General features: G+C 36.0%; 2 protein-coding genes across 4 annotated transcripts in view; one reads left to right on the top strand and one right to left on the bottom strand.

Moving 5' to 3' along the window:
* LOC107676579 (phosphatase and actin regulator 2-like) overlaps positions 1-12,810 on the bottom strand; it is a 34,678-nt gene extending 21,868 nt beyond the window's left edge. For 2 of the 3 annotated variants that reach the window (XM_016471152.1, XM_016471153.1), the window contains exon 1: positions 12,148-12,810. In XM_016471152.1, the coding sequence (XP_016326638.1) occupies positions 12,148-12,280 (133 nt within the window). In that variant the 5' untranslated portion in view covers positions 12,281-12,810. The remainder of the gene's footprint in view (positions 1-12,147) is intronic. The other variant, XM_016471151.1, reaches the window with a different exon arrangement.
* Positions 12,811-13,363: 553 nt separating this feature from the next.
* Positions 13,364-17,057, top strand: LOC107676582 (angiotensinogen-like). Its single transcript, XM_016471156.1, has 5 exons — positions 13,364-13,432; positions 14,565-15,359; positions 15,816-16,086; positions 16,182-16,332; positions 16,529-17,057. The coding sequence occupies exons 2-5, from the start codon at positions 14,591-14,593 to the stop codon at positions 16,703-16,705; spliced, it is 1,368 nt and encodes a 455-aa protein (XP_016326642.1). The 5' UTR covers positions 13,364-13,432; positions 14,565-14,590; the 3' UTR covers positions 16,706-17,057.
* The last annotated feature ends 319 nt before the right edge of the window (positions 17,058-17,376 follow it).

The following is a 17,376-nucleotide window of genomic DNA, read 5'->3' on the forward strand; positions in this document are numbered from 1 at the left end:
GTAACGCCGTTACATGTAACTAGTTACTCCCCAACACTGCGCATAAGGCGCCATGATTTCCACAGTGAATGAATGGCGGATGGTGCGGCGCACTTTTTTGCTTACTACACACATACTAAAGCGTGGATGACGCTTGTGGTGTTTTCAGCTTCTGCTGTGTCACTATATGATGATATGAACACGAATGTCATCTCCAGCTGCTCTGAGCAGTGTTGCCAACTAATTTGATATTCATTGAATGTAATAAAAAAATCGAGAATCGAATCGAATCGAGAGCTTGTGAATCGAAATCGAATCGAATCGGGACATCTGAATCGATACCCAGCCCTACGAAACACACAGCGTCTCCACGACATGGCGGCGGTGTCAACAATACTACAGCGAGAATCAAAGTTAAGCCTTCTTTCTTTGCGTGAACATTTGGGCGGTGTTATGCAAATCTTCCCACACAGTGACGTAGACATGTGGGGGCGTGTTTAAACGAGGCGTTTTAGGAGGGCGTGGACGAGTCTTAACTTTTATAAAGAATATTTCTTTGGGTTTGGGACTTTAGTCTTTGCAACTTTAGGGATCTTATCTATTCACGAACAGCTTGTAACACTCCAAAGAGAAAGGAAAACTTGAAATCGAATCATATGACCCCTTTAAGATCATCATGAAATACACCTTAAGATAGAGACACAAATTGTGATTGTGCAAAACAACCTGTTTATTTTTAGCTTAATAACCTTGGAAATAATGTGAAGAATATCTCCATGCTAAAGAATATCTCTGGAAAACTGTTCAAGATGACTACATTAGCATGCATACAAAAGAACTGAATCACAGTATTCTATAATGAGTTCTTGACATGCATCGATTATGGCCTTGGCCCAGGTTTAAAACAGAAGGGGTGTATGGCGAGTCACCAAATCACAACACACCTCTTCATAGCCTGACACTATTCCCGGAGAACGCTGCCATCTATTGACCAAATGCATGCAGTCTGAATGCAAATATCTCATTTGGTTAAAAAACACACATTTCTACTTACAGCTCAGGATTTGTATATGGCTTGTGAATGTTTTTGCATGTATTGTGATGATATTTGATCATTTAAAATGTGAGTCACTGCTAGCGCTGCTCAGAATGACAGGAGCTTTCATCACAACTTGTAATAAGTAAATCTGTTCAATCAAATGAAGTGAATTCACTTAATGGCATGATTGTTTGTCCACATGCCATACCAATGCTCTACCTGAACTCTTTTGAGAACATTTGAGAAGCTTAATCTGAATTACAATGTAGTCTGATATCCCAAGAGACAGACGTCTGGACTTTGTGTAGAGAGAAATATCTGCCCATTTGCTCTAGAGTGCAGCCTAAGTGCATATGGGAAGACAGTAATGGCATACAGCTAATAACGGCAAAGCGGATATCTTTGCAACCCATCAAAACAAACATATCCCTCAAATGTTTATACAATGTCAATGGCTTTAATACACTCTTCATCAGCTCATCTACCACTATCTCTGCTTCCTTATATTCTTAAAGGTAATGGGTGCTGATCAAAATGATCCCCTAAATGGGTGCAAGGACCAAAATTTAAATACAACATAATTGAAAACGACGTAGGAAAAGCTCATCAATTATTAACTGCCAATCTCAGCACAAAATAGCAGCTAATTATTGTTTAAGTGATGGCATTTAGTTATTTCCTCTGCACAGATAATTTATTTATTAACTCTAAACCCTGAGAAAAGTTATAGCGTGTCAAGATTCTTGCATCTGATCATGATATGCAAATATCTAAACCACAGAATCAACACTGCACATTTAAGCAAGATCTAAAGATAATTGTATCATGCATCTTTCTATAGCTATGATGCATCAGACATGAGCAGTTTTGTTAACCAAGCATCACCTAAATATAACATTTCAGATATGACCTGCACAAACCACCAGATGATGTATTGCTGGAAATGTTTTTGTAGACAACTAGCTCCTGTTGGACCGTTTACCCAATGATGGAGCACAACAAGTTATGGCAAAGCTTGTCGATCAATACTTGACATAACGCTTGTAAGTGTTTTTCCCCAGCACGGATGGCTCTTATTTTGAAATCTGGGACATTTAATAATAGTATATTGCAAGTGGGAGTGGAGAGCATTAAGTTTCACTAAGCAGGGAAACAGACGCTGGTGATGCTCCTAACATTGGGAGGACCAACACTGTTCACCTGCTGAGGGGAGACTAGCACAATAATAAGAGGTATTACCAGGACACTAAAACGTAAGGAAACACTCATTTTGTTTAATGAAGGGGTGCAGTGCTATATCATTCAGTTTAACGCATAATTACTTCAGATTTATGTGGAAGGATACAGGTACTGTATACAGAGGTAAGTGTACTGATTCGGGTCCACTTTACAAAGATAATACAAAAAGGGCATAAATAACACATGCACATTAGTAAGCTGTAAGTTTTTATTCCTTTTAGCACTTTGTAAAGTTGACATGAATAAATATTTAAAATATCAATGCATACTGAAGTACAACTAACATTTTGAATAGAAAGTTCATTTTCAAAGCTACTAACTACTTCACCATGTTATTTTATTCTCTGCCATTTTATGTTTCGCTAGCAATCATCTTGGCCTTTTACTAACAATTAGCAACAAGAATGTAGCTTCATGTAAAAAGTTCCTTTTCTGCATTGTCTGCATTGTAATTTTTTTAAATCTTGTCTTACTTGAGTATGAAGATGAAAAATGAATGGTTAAAGTAATGGAAAAACATATGCTGCCATGCCTTGACTGATGATCATATCAATTTTTACAGTATGCTGCGACCCTGCAACTAGTGATGATTCATCATTTATTTATTTCATATATTATTTATTACTTACATAGCCAGTGATGATTAATTTATTTAATTTATGTGAGTAAAAGTGTCCAATAACAGGCATTACTGAGGAAATGAGAGAAGTATTCATGTGATCTCAATATGGCCGCCCCCATAAGCAGACCCACTCCATGTAAAATAAAACATCTTTTATTAGACTACTGGTGACTCATGTGTGTCTACATTTTAAATATTTAATTTAAAAGTATTAATTTCTTTCTTTAAGTTTAAAACTTTTTAGGTTTAAACTTTTTCTTTTAATGAGGAAAGAAAATTACAAACTGCACCTTTAACAGCCATTTTCACATCATTTCTGTATTGTTGGGTTGCATGTGGAGTGCATACAAGAGGACATACACTTAATTTACTCTAAGGTATGGTATTTTAAAATTCGTACACATATTGTGAACCTCACCTCCAGAGATAACTAACAGCCAGTCACATGCCAGCTTATACCACATTTCCTATGCATTTCCACTGATACAGCAGATCCAATTTAATAACTCTGTGACTAACTTTTTCACAGCATGAATGACCCACATCTCTATTCCTAACATGAATTAATAACCCTGCTTGCATGTAAACCCCAAATCTGAAAGGTTCTGCAAACCACTCCCAAACAAATACGAATTTGCTTTGCAAAATATCCAAAGGGAGGTTCCCCTGAGCAGTTTGTGTGAGCCACAAGCACGCACATATACATGCACATAAGACTTCAGAATGTCTTTGAGGCAGGAAAACAGGATATCAAAGCCGTTAGATCTTGATTGCCAACAGACAAACTTGTGTTTGCTCTGTTTTGGTATACATGACACCTGTGATATTACAACCAAAGTAACACCGTAGTTCCTGTCAGATTTTCACTTTACACAGAGTCACATGCAAATGATAAATGATATCTGTGTCAGATTTCCTCTTTGCTTCCAAAAAATAAATGACAGAATGAGGGACTGAACCTACTAGCAGGATTTCCATGCTATGACACACAAAAAGCATTGCAAATCCAATCAAACATCTCATGACACGGACCAAAAATAGGACAGTAATACTGCACTAGTGCTTAGCCTATGTGTGTTTATTCAATGATTAAACACCACGCTAGCTGGATTCCCAGAATGTGAGCCGATAATGAAAACATCAATACAATGTGAGGCATGTTAAAGAGCGTACAAGAGTGCATGTCAACAAACCATCCATATCACACGAGACTTCCCAACAACATGACAATCTAACACTCTTCGTCAAACTAAAACTCTCATAATATGGTATTTAATCCTAATACCATATTCAGAATGAAGCCTAATAAAAATGTTAGAAACTTTCTGAACTCATTTAAGCAGTGTACTTTATCTGTCTACATGCACACACACACTTCACACACACATGCATGTGTCAAAAAGTTGAAGACTTACAGGCATGTTCCATGACTGGAAGGATATAAAAAAATCAACTGCTCCAGTGAGATGGTCCTCAGTTTCCTTTCTCACTGTTTCTCTCTGATTCCCTCTCTCCCTCCCTCTCTCTTTCTCTCTCTGACTCTCATTCACTCTCTCTCCTCACTTCCTGTGGTGCTCTCGCAGCCTTCTTCTCTGCAGTGGTGCACAGCAGGAAGAGCGGCGAAGGCTGGAGGATGACAAACAGCCATTACCTCCATTAAAGTGAGCTGACTGAGCCAGCCTGAGCCCATCAAGTGGAACCTCCCAGTCCACTGGGGCTTTCAGCTATCGCCTTTGGCTACGGGGAATGGGGTTGAGGAGGAGGGGTGAGTTGATGTAGCGTGAGACAGCTCTGTAGCCTTAATTAAATTACTTGTGTCCAGCTGAAACGTATGACTCTAGTCTTATCACCAGCGTTAAGTTGTTTTACACACTGCGTGCTGAGGCACATAAGTGAAGTGCTCGCCGGTGTGTGTGATGTGCTACATTCCAAAGGAAAGTAAGCCGCATCGGGGTCAAAGCCGGGTAGGGCCTCGCACAAGTGGGCTTGATGGGCGCGTTACTCGTGGGTGAGAATATGTAACAATTTCTTCCAAATCTATTTTCGTGTTGCAACCTGACGTCAAGAATTGGCTGCAGTTCAGAGAGGATGATTCACTGCTTGAGAGTAGGTTTTTAAAGCTCACCCCTGTAGGCTCACATGAACCCAAACATTTTCTTAGCATTGGTCAAAGCAACTGCAGAAGTACTATTCACAGGACACATGAGTTCACTGGACGTTATTGTATAATTCAAAATTTACACTGCAAAGGTAGTACAGAAGCGCTTCTGAAGTGACTTTTAAGTGTCTTTACACAGACTCTTTAATGCTTGGCTTGGCTGTATAAAGACACCTTAAGTGAACACTGAGATCAAATCTCAAATTTACACTGCAAAGGTGGCACAGAAGTGGTTCTGAAGTGGCATAAGGTGTCGTTACATAGTTTAATGCTGCTCGGAGATGGCATAAATGCATTTACACAGCAATTAGAGGTGTATACTTTGATACTAGGGACTGAGGTGGATCAGAGCAGCATATTGTAGTCTGGCTTGTATACAGCATTGTCTTTCATTTTGAGCAGGCAAAGAGCAGCCTTAACTCGGTTGTGTACAATGCTGATAAAGGCATTCTACTGCACTTTTTCCACTTTTTTGCAGTTAAAATCATAGTAAGTATTCCAAATGGATTAATAATTAGCTTAACAGAATGTTCTGGGTTCTATTCAATTTTTAGATGCATGCAATTTTTTTTCTTGCATATAAGTTTTCTTTTATCCCAGTATAACATGCAAAGACAACTATATGTAATCTATTTGTAGCTAGATTCCCCCGGAAGGCTGTTGGAACATGTTCTGTTTGTGTGCATCCTCCTGACTAGTATATAATTGAACTTTTATAAATCCGTTTGCTGACAGTAATTGTGCAGAAAGTACCTTATTTCATTTTTAAGATCTATTTGACAGTAACTGTGACATGCTGTCATTTACCAAGAAAATCAGTCCAGAGTCTGGACTCCTGCATTTACAGTAATGCACTTTCAGCAGGCTGTGGGGTATTGTATAAGTATCATGCAAAAGTTACTGGCAAAAAGGTTTACTGGTGCATAACATTTTGCACAGTAGGGTTAGTAAGTGATTTTATCTCACTAGTCTCATGTTAACACATACAATGTTTAGGTCTAGTAATGTAGTCCAGGAAGTTCCAGGAACGTGATCCTATCCATCGGTTGTTGGTTGGATTTTGAGATGTGAGTGTTACATTCAAAAATGAATGCAAGCTTGCAGTGGTTTGTGGAGGAGCAGGGTTGAAGTAGACTAAATGATGAACGCATCACAACTGATAATTTTTCCTTTTCTTGTAAACTACAGAATAATAGTCAAATTAAAAATAAATTAAAATAAAAGTAACGGTTGTCCTATTTCTCTTAAATTTACTATCGGTCAAAAAAAAAAAACAGAACCATAAAACCAAAGATCTACACTTTAATAACAAACATTTAAATCACAGGAACCCTATCCTAAGACTTTGGTCCATAGTTTAGAGGTCTCAAGTAGCAGTTAATGCTAGCATTCTCAGCTAAGCATAAAGCACATCAATGGGGATATTTGTTTAATAAAAAAAAGTGGTGTCAAAGTCCGAGACCTTCACGCACTTCCGAGAGCAATTATATAGAGCTCCCTGTGTTGTTGAAACAGCACTTTTGCTGTTACAAGATCATAGCAACTCACAGAGATAGTCTTGTGTTCTTTTGGGATATTGTGAAACTAGACTGTGATATTTTAACCCAGCCAGGTTACCTTTTGCTATTTAAGTTAACCAGTGTTGAGAGAAAAGAACATGGTGTGATGGAAACATCCAAGTCTTTCAAGTAACGCAAAACAGAGCTGTCACTGATTTACACTCTATGAAAGCAGCAAATAACACCCATCAGATTACATTATCATGCGAGCATTACCCCGCATGATTGCTTTTTTAACCATACCGATACTAACCATACTGAGATATTGTCCTGCTGGTGGGTTGACTCATGGATAATGTGGTTTGTCTTAGCTCGAAATGCTCATAAATCTGTAAATAAACACCCTTTAGTTAAACGTTGAATAAATGCAGATGCCATCCTCTCAACTCTAAAAATACAACGGTGCATAGCAATTACAGATGAAAGGCATGATGGCCCATCTTCACATGTGCTCTTTGTGTGTCTGCTGAGAACGCCCACACTGTCTGACACATAGAGCCACTTCACGCTCCTTCCAAAGACCAAGCTGAACATGAAGAAGGAGAAAAGGAGGATGGGAGAATGAGAGAAGGAGACAGTCAGACTGGTGGCCATAAAGAGATCTTGTCAGGAACCACTGATATGCTAGGAATAGCTGCCTTGCAAGAACATTCATGCCCATATGAGAAAGTCCTACATATACAGTGGGTACGGAAAGTATTCAGACCCCCTTCAATTTTTCACTCTTTGTTATATTGCAGCCATTTGCTAAAATCATTTAAGTTAATTTTTGTTCCTCATTAATGTACACACAGCACCCCATATTGACAGAAAAACACAGAATCGTTGACATTTTTGCAGATTGTGAAAAACTGAAGGGGGTCTGAATACTTTCCGTACCCACTGTACCTAAAGAGTGATCTACTCTACAGTGTCAACAGTAATGACAGCCTTGTGTGAACATAATTGTCAGATTAAGGTCTAAATTCTGGTTAAGCCTTTATTTAAAGTTGTTTACTTGCTCTATAGTTTTTGGAATATAATATACTGTATACATGATAATAAGCATATTCCAAATAAGCTAAAACAAGCGCATTTTCCTCCTAATTTCTTGTTACAAATGCTTTGGCCATTTATGCTGTCTTTAGATATTTCTTCTATGAAATAGCATAATAAATATGCTATTTATTTACATTTTTGTATATGCTAATATATTCTTTTTAATTATAGATTTAAACAAAAATAAGTATTTATAAAAGCACAGAACATGCATTACTATTTTTGAAAGAAGTCTCTTGCTCACTAAGGCTGTATTTATTTGATCAAAACACAATGAAAACAGTAATATTATGAAATATTAGTAGAATAAATATCTCTTTTCTATTTCAATATATATTCAAATTTAATTTATTGCTGTGATAACAAAGCTGAATTTGCAGCAGCCATTACTCCAGTCTTCAGTGTCACATGATCCTTCAGAAATCATTCTAATATGCTGAGTTGCTGCTCAAGAAACATTTCTTATTGTTATAAATGTTGAAAACAGTCGTGCTGCTGCAATTTTTGTGGATTTTTTTCAGGATTATTTGATGAATAGAAAGTTCAAAAGAACAGCATTTCTTTTTGAACATTTGAAATAGAAATCTTCTGTAACATTCTAAATGTATTTGCTGACACTTTTGATCATTTTGAAGCATCCTTTCTGAATAAAAGTATTAATTTCTTAAAAAAAATCTTGCTGACCCCTTTCTGATCTAAATTATATCATTACAAGTCATTAAAAGCATTGATTTACACTCATTTGCATCTACTTCAATCAAAAACATATTTATCTATATTTTCTTTAGCTTCTATTTTATTCTGTTTAGCCTTTAGTAGGTGGGTTGTCCTGGTGCCATTTACAAGTTATATGCCATATATGTCATTTTTCATATTTCTTTATATCTACACTCCTATATGAAGAACTCAAATAAAAGTTGATCAAATTAAATACAAAAAATATATTTCCATTAAAGCAACTGTCATAAAAGATACAGGTGCATCTCAATAAATTAGAATGTCGTGGAAAAGTTCATTTATTTCAGTAATTCAACTCCAATTGTGAAACTCGTGTATTAAATAAATTCAATGCACACAGACTGAACTAATTTGTTGAGATAGTGAATTGGTGGGTTTTTGTTAAATGTGAGCCAAAATCATCACAATTAAAAGAACCAAAGACTTAAACTACTTCAGTCTGTGTGCATTGAATTTATTTAATACACGAGTTTCACAATTTGAGTTGAATTACTGAAATAAATTAACTTTTCCACGACATTCTAATTTATTGAGATGCACCTGTATTATCCATATCACAGACAGAAGTCTGCCAAGTCTCTACTGACAATCTATCTGCCATGAAACTCTATTCAAAGACGGTTTAGAATTCATCCAGAGGTGAGAGGAACAAGCTTTTAAGAGGGTAAAGAACAGAAAAGGTTCTTTAATGAGTTCTGTCTCCAGCGCATTGTTAGAAAAGGGCAGCCTCTCTCGGCAGCTCCGCTCCACCGGCCTCCATCTCTGTGTCATTAAGTGACTAATTGTGTGCAGAGAGGGACGACACACATCCTCACACCAGCATCAAAGGAGGCAAAACCTACAAATTAATCTAAACAAACAGAGAGCGAGGAGGCTTTCTCTCAGTGCCTTTTCACCGTGTCACACAGTGTGAAAGATAAAGTGTGGGTTGCGTTGAATGCAAACCACTGTTGGATGTATATTTAAATGTGTCCCTTTCTCTACACGGCTCTCCAAACACAATGAATGACGGGATGCAAAGACTGCATATATAGATCATGAAGTGATGGCTGGCAGAGAGGAAATAGATGTACACTAAGTTGCATTAAGTGGTTACAGGAACAAGACATTATGAATTATTAATGTGAGGCTTTGTGAAAAACAGTTATGGGGTTAAGACTTAAAACATTGCAACACAAAATCATTCTTACAGGGTTCAGAGCAATACTGACAAGAACTGATGCATTGTATTGGGAAAATCTGAAGGAATACACCCTCTGGTGAACATTCAGTGAAATTGCAGTGCAAAAAATATAATATATGAAATATAGTATTATTCAATCACACAGCACAAAAAAACAAGTCAACTGCTGACAATGTGGCATATTTAAAAAGGTTTAAAATAAGTGTTTTATCGACAGCATTTTGCAGGCATAATGTTGATTACAACATAAAATCATTTTTTTATTTTTTTATTATTTTTCAAATTAAAAAAATGCAGTATCACAGTATTGCAAAAAATTACAGTATTGCAATGGAAGTAAACAAAAGAAGAAATCTAATGCTTGTAATTTTCAAGAAGCAATTACGTTAATTATTCAGTAACTTAAGTTTAATCAATAAGTTTTCTAAATCGTTCATTACCGTTGGGAATACTTCTCTAGGATGAACCTCTTGTTCTGTGTTAGTGAAGTGGATAGAGTTTGCTAATGTAAACAGTTATTTACAGATTGTACAGTACGTCACACCTATTTATGGTGCCATTTTTGGCATTTTTATGGCAACAAGTCATCATGAGTCCAGCGTTATAATAGTCAACTAAAACAAAATCTGAAACTAAAAACAAAAAAAGAAAAATTGTCACTTGAAATAAAATAAATGTTAACTGAAATAAAATAAATTATTTACAACATTTCACATTTAATTTAGTTTAACTTGATGTACTAAAAAAACTAAAACTGAAAAATATAATAAAAAACGATATAAAAAACACTATTAAAAATGACAAAAACACAAAGCAAAATTATTAAAATATTAAAAAATTAAATTAAATACAAAAAAATTAAATATAAAAAAATTAAAAATATTAATAAAAACTACAATAGGATTTAAATTATTCTAAAATAACAATGCATCAGTCTTCTTCCAGTAATTTTAAAACAGAATGAATTTTAAATCTCAATAATCAAAATTTACTTTTTTTTTTCAGCTTAAGGATGAGTCAAAATAATTTTCTGTACTTGAAATCATGCCACAAATGCTGTCAAGTTTTAATTGTATTGAACCTTGAGCACGAAGGCCAATGTCTGAAACAAAACAATGAAATCTGTTCACAGACACATGATGCACTTTAACTGAATTCATTTAACATTAACTGTATTTCTGTGAATATGCGGCCCACATACAGGGCTCACTACACTCTAAAAATAATAAACGGCTCAATTTAAATCTAGAACATTGATAGAACAAGAAAGTATGAGCATGGTTAACTGAAAGGTGAGCTGTCAGGAAGTGGTTTTAAACTGTCATTTCCATAGATATCTCACTCAGCAACACTACCAAAGATGTGCATCAAGTAATACAAAGACATGATGTTCTATATAATTAACAAGACTGAATTGGCTGCAAGATGAGGATTGTGCATAGAGGCCATTTGAAAATAGACATGCATGTAACCATCTTTCTATTTGCCCTAGATATCTGAACTATAAAATGGTCGTATGAAACAAAACTATTGAGCTCAACAATACAAGCTTTTCCACTGTTAGTACCTCTAACAACTTTCCACATGAGATCACTTCTCATTTTGAAATATCTACAGAGATTGTGGTTAAAAAAAATGTGTCAGACAAATAGGCAGCTGGGTTTAACACGGTTTAAAGGTTACAGAACAATGTGGGTGATAACATTTAAAACAGACTTTCTCTGAATGAGTTTACTAATTACAGTTGGTTTAGAAATTATATCTCTCCTACGTGGTAAGACAAGAAACCACAGAGCAAAACCTTTAACACAGGCGTGTACAAAATTTACAAGAATTACAGTGTTTAGCAGCCATAAAATATGGAAGAACGCACTTCAATCATGTTGTGGGTCAAGTAAAACAAACAAAAGAAACATAAACGATATTAAGATTGCAATTCATTCTATTTATATGTTTATTTAAGCCCTTGTTATTTGACTAAACTAGCTTATCTTAACCATGAATTTAAGAGACATCATACTTAATTATCTCTAGCAGCTACACAAGAAGTTTTTTTTTTTTAATACGAGCACAAATGGTAGCACAGGACAACAAAGTGTTTATCATTTTATCTTTTACAAGAGGAAAACCAACAGCCCGCATGCATGATTTGTCAATATCCTGTTTGGGTTTAAGTGCAAGGTCTAGAATTGAAACCAATGCTCGGACAATATGTTGCATTTAGGCCCACTGGATGGAAATTTTCGCACCCAGTCTTACATTACACATAAATATAAACATATTTTCATCAGATTCAGTCAATGGGACACTATACTTGTTATTTGGGGTCACACCAAATGCACATCATGAACCTTTGAAACATTTAAAAAATAAAGAAACAAATAAACAATGAAAATGAATAGAACAATGTAAATAACAAGTACAATAATAAGTAGCATTGATCATTTCTTAAAATATCCTTTCTGAAAACAGGTCAGTCATTGGAGTTAGTCAAACATTACTGAGAGGGGCATCACTGCACCAGCACAAGCTGACACCAAATGAACTTGATTAAAAAACAAATAAACAAGTGCAAAATAAACATCATCCTACCTGAGCAGGCTGAGCGGAGTCTGGTCAATATTCTGGATTTAAAAGCCGAAGTGTCACTTAAAGAACGAACTCGAAATACAGGAAAAACCTGGGGAAATGTCTTTAAGTATGAAAAACTGTCTTCCTCCGCCATTCCGCTGTTTTGCTTGTATTTTTAGTTCTACAAAAAAAGAAAAGTAGATTCGTTTCAGTGTCCTGTAACCTCGTTGTCAAGGTAACGCTACTAAATTCGGTCTCTACCCGTCAGTTTATCGGTTGTAATGAGGAACTCTGGTCACCTGTTTAGGAGAACTCAACTTTCAAAAACACGAAGTCGCCTAGCTACTTCTCCCTGCGTCTCATCAGAAGTTGTGTATGTCCTTCCTCTGCACTACATCAGCAAATGAGACAGAAACGGAAACACCTCCATCAAAATGATAATCATCTACAAAGACTTGAGGTCACACAACTCTTACAGCTGCAGTTCCGAGTCATCCCTGCAGGGAGCGAGATCTATCTATCTATCTATCTATCTATCTATCTATCTTCTATCTATCATCTATCTATTTTTTTCAAATACAAAAACATGTAGGCCTACTTAAGGTGTTAAAAGACAAGGGTATAGGCTTTAAATTCACATACAATTACATAATAGTCAGGGGGGGACAGGCAAGATTTATTTATTCTTTTTTTAATATTCTGCAATTATGTAGCTATATAATACTTTGCCACAATCATAATAGTAAAAATATATTTTAACATATACTACTGGGGTACAATGTCCAGTTCTATACTCGGGACAAGAATATTTAGTTTGGGATTGTACTAAGTAACAATTAGAAAACAGTATTGCAGATTATTGTAATTTACGGTTTCCTAAAAATGCAACAACAACAAAAAACCCTGAATAGGCCTACTTAATACTTTTGAAAACAGGACACTTTTCATTTAGGGTAAAAACAACAAGTGAACAAGTTCTTCAGGCAATTTCAAAAGTGGTTCAATGACTCACTCAGTTTCCTGTTTTTCATCTTATGAATGTCATGTCCATATCATAGTGTTCTCTCCAGTCTGTGTGACCAGTCTGACATCATAAGGTAAATATTGTATTGTGTGGTTTCCTATTACTAAGTTATCAACACACAGAAGCTGATTTGAAGCTGAACACTGAGGAAATCTGAGTGTCTCAATAATTTGTTAATGTGTAACTAACTTGACTGGTCATCATGCAATATATGTTATTTAAATACTGGGTAGACCCTCAGTCCACCATAGTCCAGCTCTAAAATCAGCAAAGCATCTGAAGGTAAATAGGAGATCTGTCTTTTTATTTTTTTACACCTTTATGACTGATTATCTATGTCTGTGATTAAAGACTTTATCATGAAATGATCCTTGGCTTAGTTGAATTACGCTTAACAGTGATAACCAATCCAGACATATTACTGCATATCAGTTTTGCTCTGGGACTTTGGACTGTAATTTTTGACGTAAATTCGTACATAACTATATATTACTAAAAATGTTTTGTATTTTAATTGTATTTTTAAAGTCACACAATCCTTTAAAAATCATTGGAATGTGCTGATTTGGTGCTCAAGAAATATTTCTTATTATCATCAGTGTTGAAAACACTTGTCCTGTTTAATATTTTTGTGGAGACTATAATACATTTTGAATTTGAATCTGGTAATTTTTTTTTCTTGGCAGTGTAACAACAAAAATGGGAAAAAAAATTCTCAATGATTTTGCTAATTTTATGAAAATTACCTGATATTTTTTTTATGGTGAAAACAATTGCCGAAATTCCCCAAATAGCCAAAACTGACACTACATGCTATTTTTTTTTTAAATAAAATAAAATAAAATAATTGCCCATAATGATGTTACACACAACAGGAAAAAAATAATGTAGGAAAGCACTTGTCCTTAACAAAACAATTTTAAGGTTTCTTTGCTGAAAAGAAAGTTTAAGAGAACTGCGTTTATTTTGTCAAATTTTAAATGTCCTTTCTGTCACAAAAGCATAAATTTCTTTTTAAAAAATCTTGTATTTTTTTTACATTATAATCTGCATCTACATATTATCTAAGAGCATTTTGCTGAACTGGAATGTACTCATTCGACTCTTTGCTCCTTTATCTGAGTCGTGTTCTCTGCTCTTTGGTTCAGTAGGGTTATTGCACTCAAATGCAGCTCAGTACAGAGACCTCAGCTGCTGTAAGGCAGAAACTGGTCAATTTATTCTGTGAAAAATGGGTGAAAGAGCAGAGATCGATCAGCCATAGCAAACAGCCCCCTGTTGGCTCTGAAGTGCAAAAAAGTGTTGATATGTTGACATGTCTATTATAATTCAATGTATTGTGCGATAAGTTTTGTTAGGATTCTCATGCAATAGCAAGTCCATGTCATAATCAAATCAGTTTAATATCCAATAGGCACACCTGAAGGATTTCCCATTAAGATGAACAAGATGTTGCTCACTCTCATAGTGGTTTCCTGCTTTGCAATGGGAACAACCAATCGAGTGTATGTCCACCCTTTCAACCTCTTTAGCTCTGAAAACATCAGCTGTGAGGTTATTCAGAATGAGGAACACAAGCCCTTCGAGACCATCCATCCACTGACTCCTCTTCAGGAAGGAACTGAGCCAGACCCACGACCCAGTAGCACAACAGAGAACCTAAAAAACCTCACCCAACGGACCGCTGTGTTAGCAGAACTGCAGAATTCACTCGGGCTACGCATGTACCAGGCACTTAGTCGTACACAGAAGCATGCAAACACACTGCTGTCACCCCTAAACGCCTTTGGGGCTTTGGTGACCCTCTACCTGGGAGCATCCAAAAAGACTGCTATTTCCTACCAACAGCTGTTAGGACTCAACCTGGAGTCTGAACAGGCCGACTGTGCGTACTTTATTGATGGACACACAGTGTTGCGCACACTCCAGGCCATCAGCGCGCATGTAGACGAATCACGAAATGAGCTCAGGACCCTCATGTGGACTTTCATTAACAGCGACGCTGACCTTTCCAAAGACTTTTTACGTGGAACACAAGACTTCTCAGATGACTCTTTTGTCCGAGCAGTGGACTTCTCAAAAGCAAAGGAAGCTGAGGTGCAGGTAAACAACTTTATTCAGAAAACATCAGACAGCAAGGTTAAGGACCTGTTTAAGGGTGTTACTCCAAAAACGGACCTGCTGTTTGCTAGTTCAGTGCATTTTAAAGGTGAGTGATTCGAAAATGTTTCAAATATGTAAACTGTGCATCCTCATTTAATGAAACTATCTGAAGAATATTCTAAATATATATATTTCATTATGAACCTTGAAAGACTTTAGTAAGACTTTTAGCAATATGTTTTTTTTTTATTTCCCTTTTCCTTTATTGGTTTTTGGGCAAAAACAGTACTTCAGTGGCTAAAATGCCCCATCAAGTATTTAGGAGGAGAAAGAAAAATAGCCTATTTTTATTGTTATGTGCAACAGAAAAAAATAATGTAGAAAATAGACTCATGGAGGCACTTCAAAAAATTAAATAAAATAATTGCCCATTTTTGTTGTTACACACAACAGAAAAAATAATGTTGGAAATAGACTCATTGAGGCACTTGAAATTAAATAAAATAAATCACCTGCTGCAGGTTGGGTACAGTAGCTTTTTAAAATCTGTAATCTTTTCCAGGTAACTGGAAAACTGCTTTGCAACCTGAAGCAACCAGTGATCAGAAGTTCTGGACTCATGAGAACTCAAGTGTCGAAGTCCCCTTTATGATGCACACTGGAAACTACATGTACTTCAATGATGTTGGCAGGAAGTGCTCTATAGTCAAGCTTGGTCTCAGTAAGAGGACCTATATGCTGCTAGTGCTGCCTAATGAGGGAGCTAGCCTGCAGGACATTGAGAAGCAGCTCTTAACAGTCATACCTACATGGCATCGAAATCTAAAAGAAACGTGAGTACATGTTTAGTCTGAGAAAGTGCACACCGAAAATGGTAAATAAAATTACCTCAAAGACCAATCACAGATTTACTTGTTTGTGTTGGTAGATATCTGGAACTATCGTTGCCCAAATTCTCCTTGACTGCTGTGACAGACCTGAGATCAGTTCTATCTGAAATGGCAGTGGAAAAATACCTCATGGGCTCTGATGCCAACTTCAGAAGACTGAGCAGCAAGGAGAACTTCACCGTTGATAAGGTAAAATTCTGTTTATGGCAAGAGTTTGCACCAACTGAAGGACCAGTCAAATTTGACTATAACCAGTTCTGACCAGCTGTAACAATTACAAATAACTACCTTTATTATCAACATGGTCCACACAGTTTTTTTCGTTATACTGTAGAACAAATGACAACAGTAATCGGTAGGCTGTATACCTCCATATATCTTACAGGTCCTCAACAAGGTTGTGTTTGAGATGACAGAGAGCGGCTCGGAGGTTCAGAATAAAACTGAAGATGGAAGGGTTCCCCATAAAGTCACGGTCAACCGGCTGTTCTTCTTTTCTATTGTAGAGGGGAACTCTAATGCCATACTCATGCTCGGCAAAATCGTCAATCCAACGACCTAAAAAACTCCATTTTGGTGATGACTTTACATTATATTACAATACAAGCAGTGTTTTAATGTTTCCATTTAACTAATAACCATATGTTAGATTAATGGATACCATCAAGTCAGTGTCTACCTGTTATATCTTTGCTCAGGCAATCTTTTTAGGGATTTTCAGGACTTGGGTGTTTTATATTTTAACATCTGCTAATTCAAAATGTTTAATATAGAGTTTGTTTCTATGCATAACATGGTTACTTGAATTAATTGCAATTATTTTAATGATGTATTCATAATAAGAACTATGTACAAACTCCATTTATGTACTGTTAAAACAAATTAAAGTTGAATATTTATAAATAAATATGACTTGGAGGGATGCTCATTTTTAACCAAAACTGCAAAATGATTCAACAAAAATGTAAGAAACCAAAAATCCTTTAAATAAAAGCAACTGTACAGTATGAAATGTCATAATCATCAAACAACCCACATTTACTTTATCCAGTAAGGAGTGAATCATTTAAGCACATGAACAATAAACAATTTTACAATCTTCATTATGCGTCTAAAAAAACCACAGTATAGTACTTCAACACAAACTTTCAGTTGAGGGTTCACTGGCCTTTTCTAAATGTTCGACAAGGCCATTTTAGTAACAAATTAACTCTCTACACACACCACACTCAC

This window comes from Sinocyclocheilus anshuiensis, unplaced genomic scaffold (assembly GCF_001515605.1).
Source record: "Sinocyclocheilus anshuiensis isolate Anshui unplaced genomic scaffold, SAMN03320099.WGS_v1.1 scaffold204, whole genome shotgun sequence".
Taxonomy (NCBI): Eukaryota; Metazoa; Chordata; class Actinopteri; order Cypriniformes; family Cyprinidae; genus Sinocyclocheilus; species Sinocyclocheilus anshuiensis.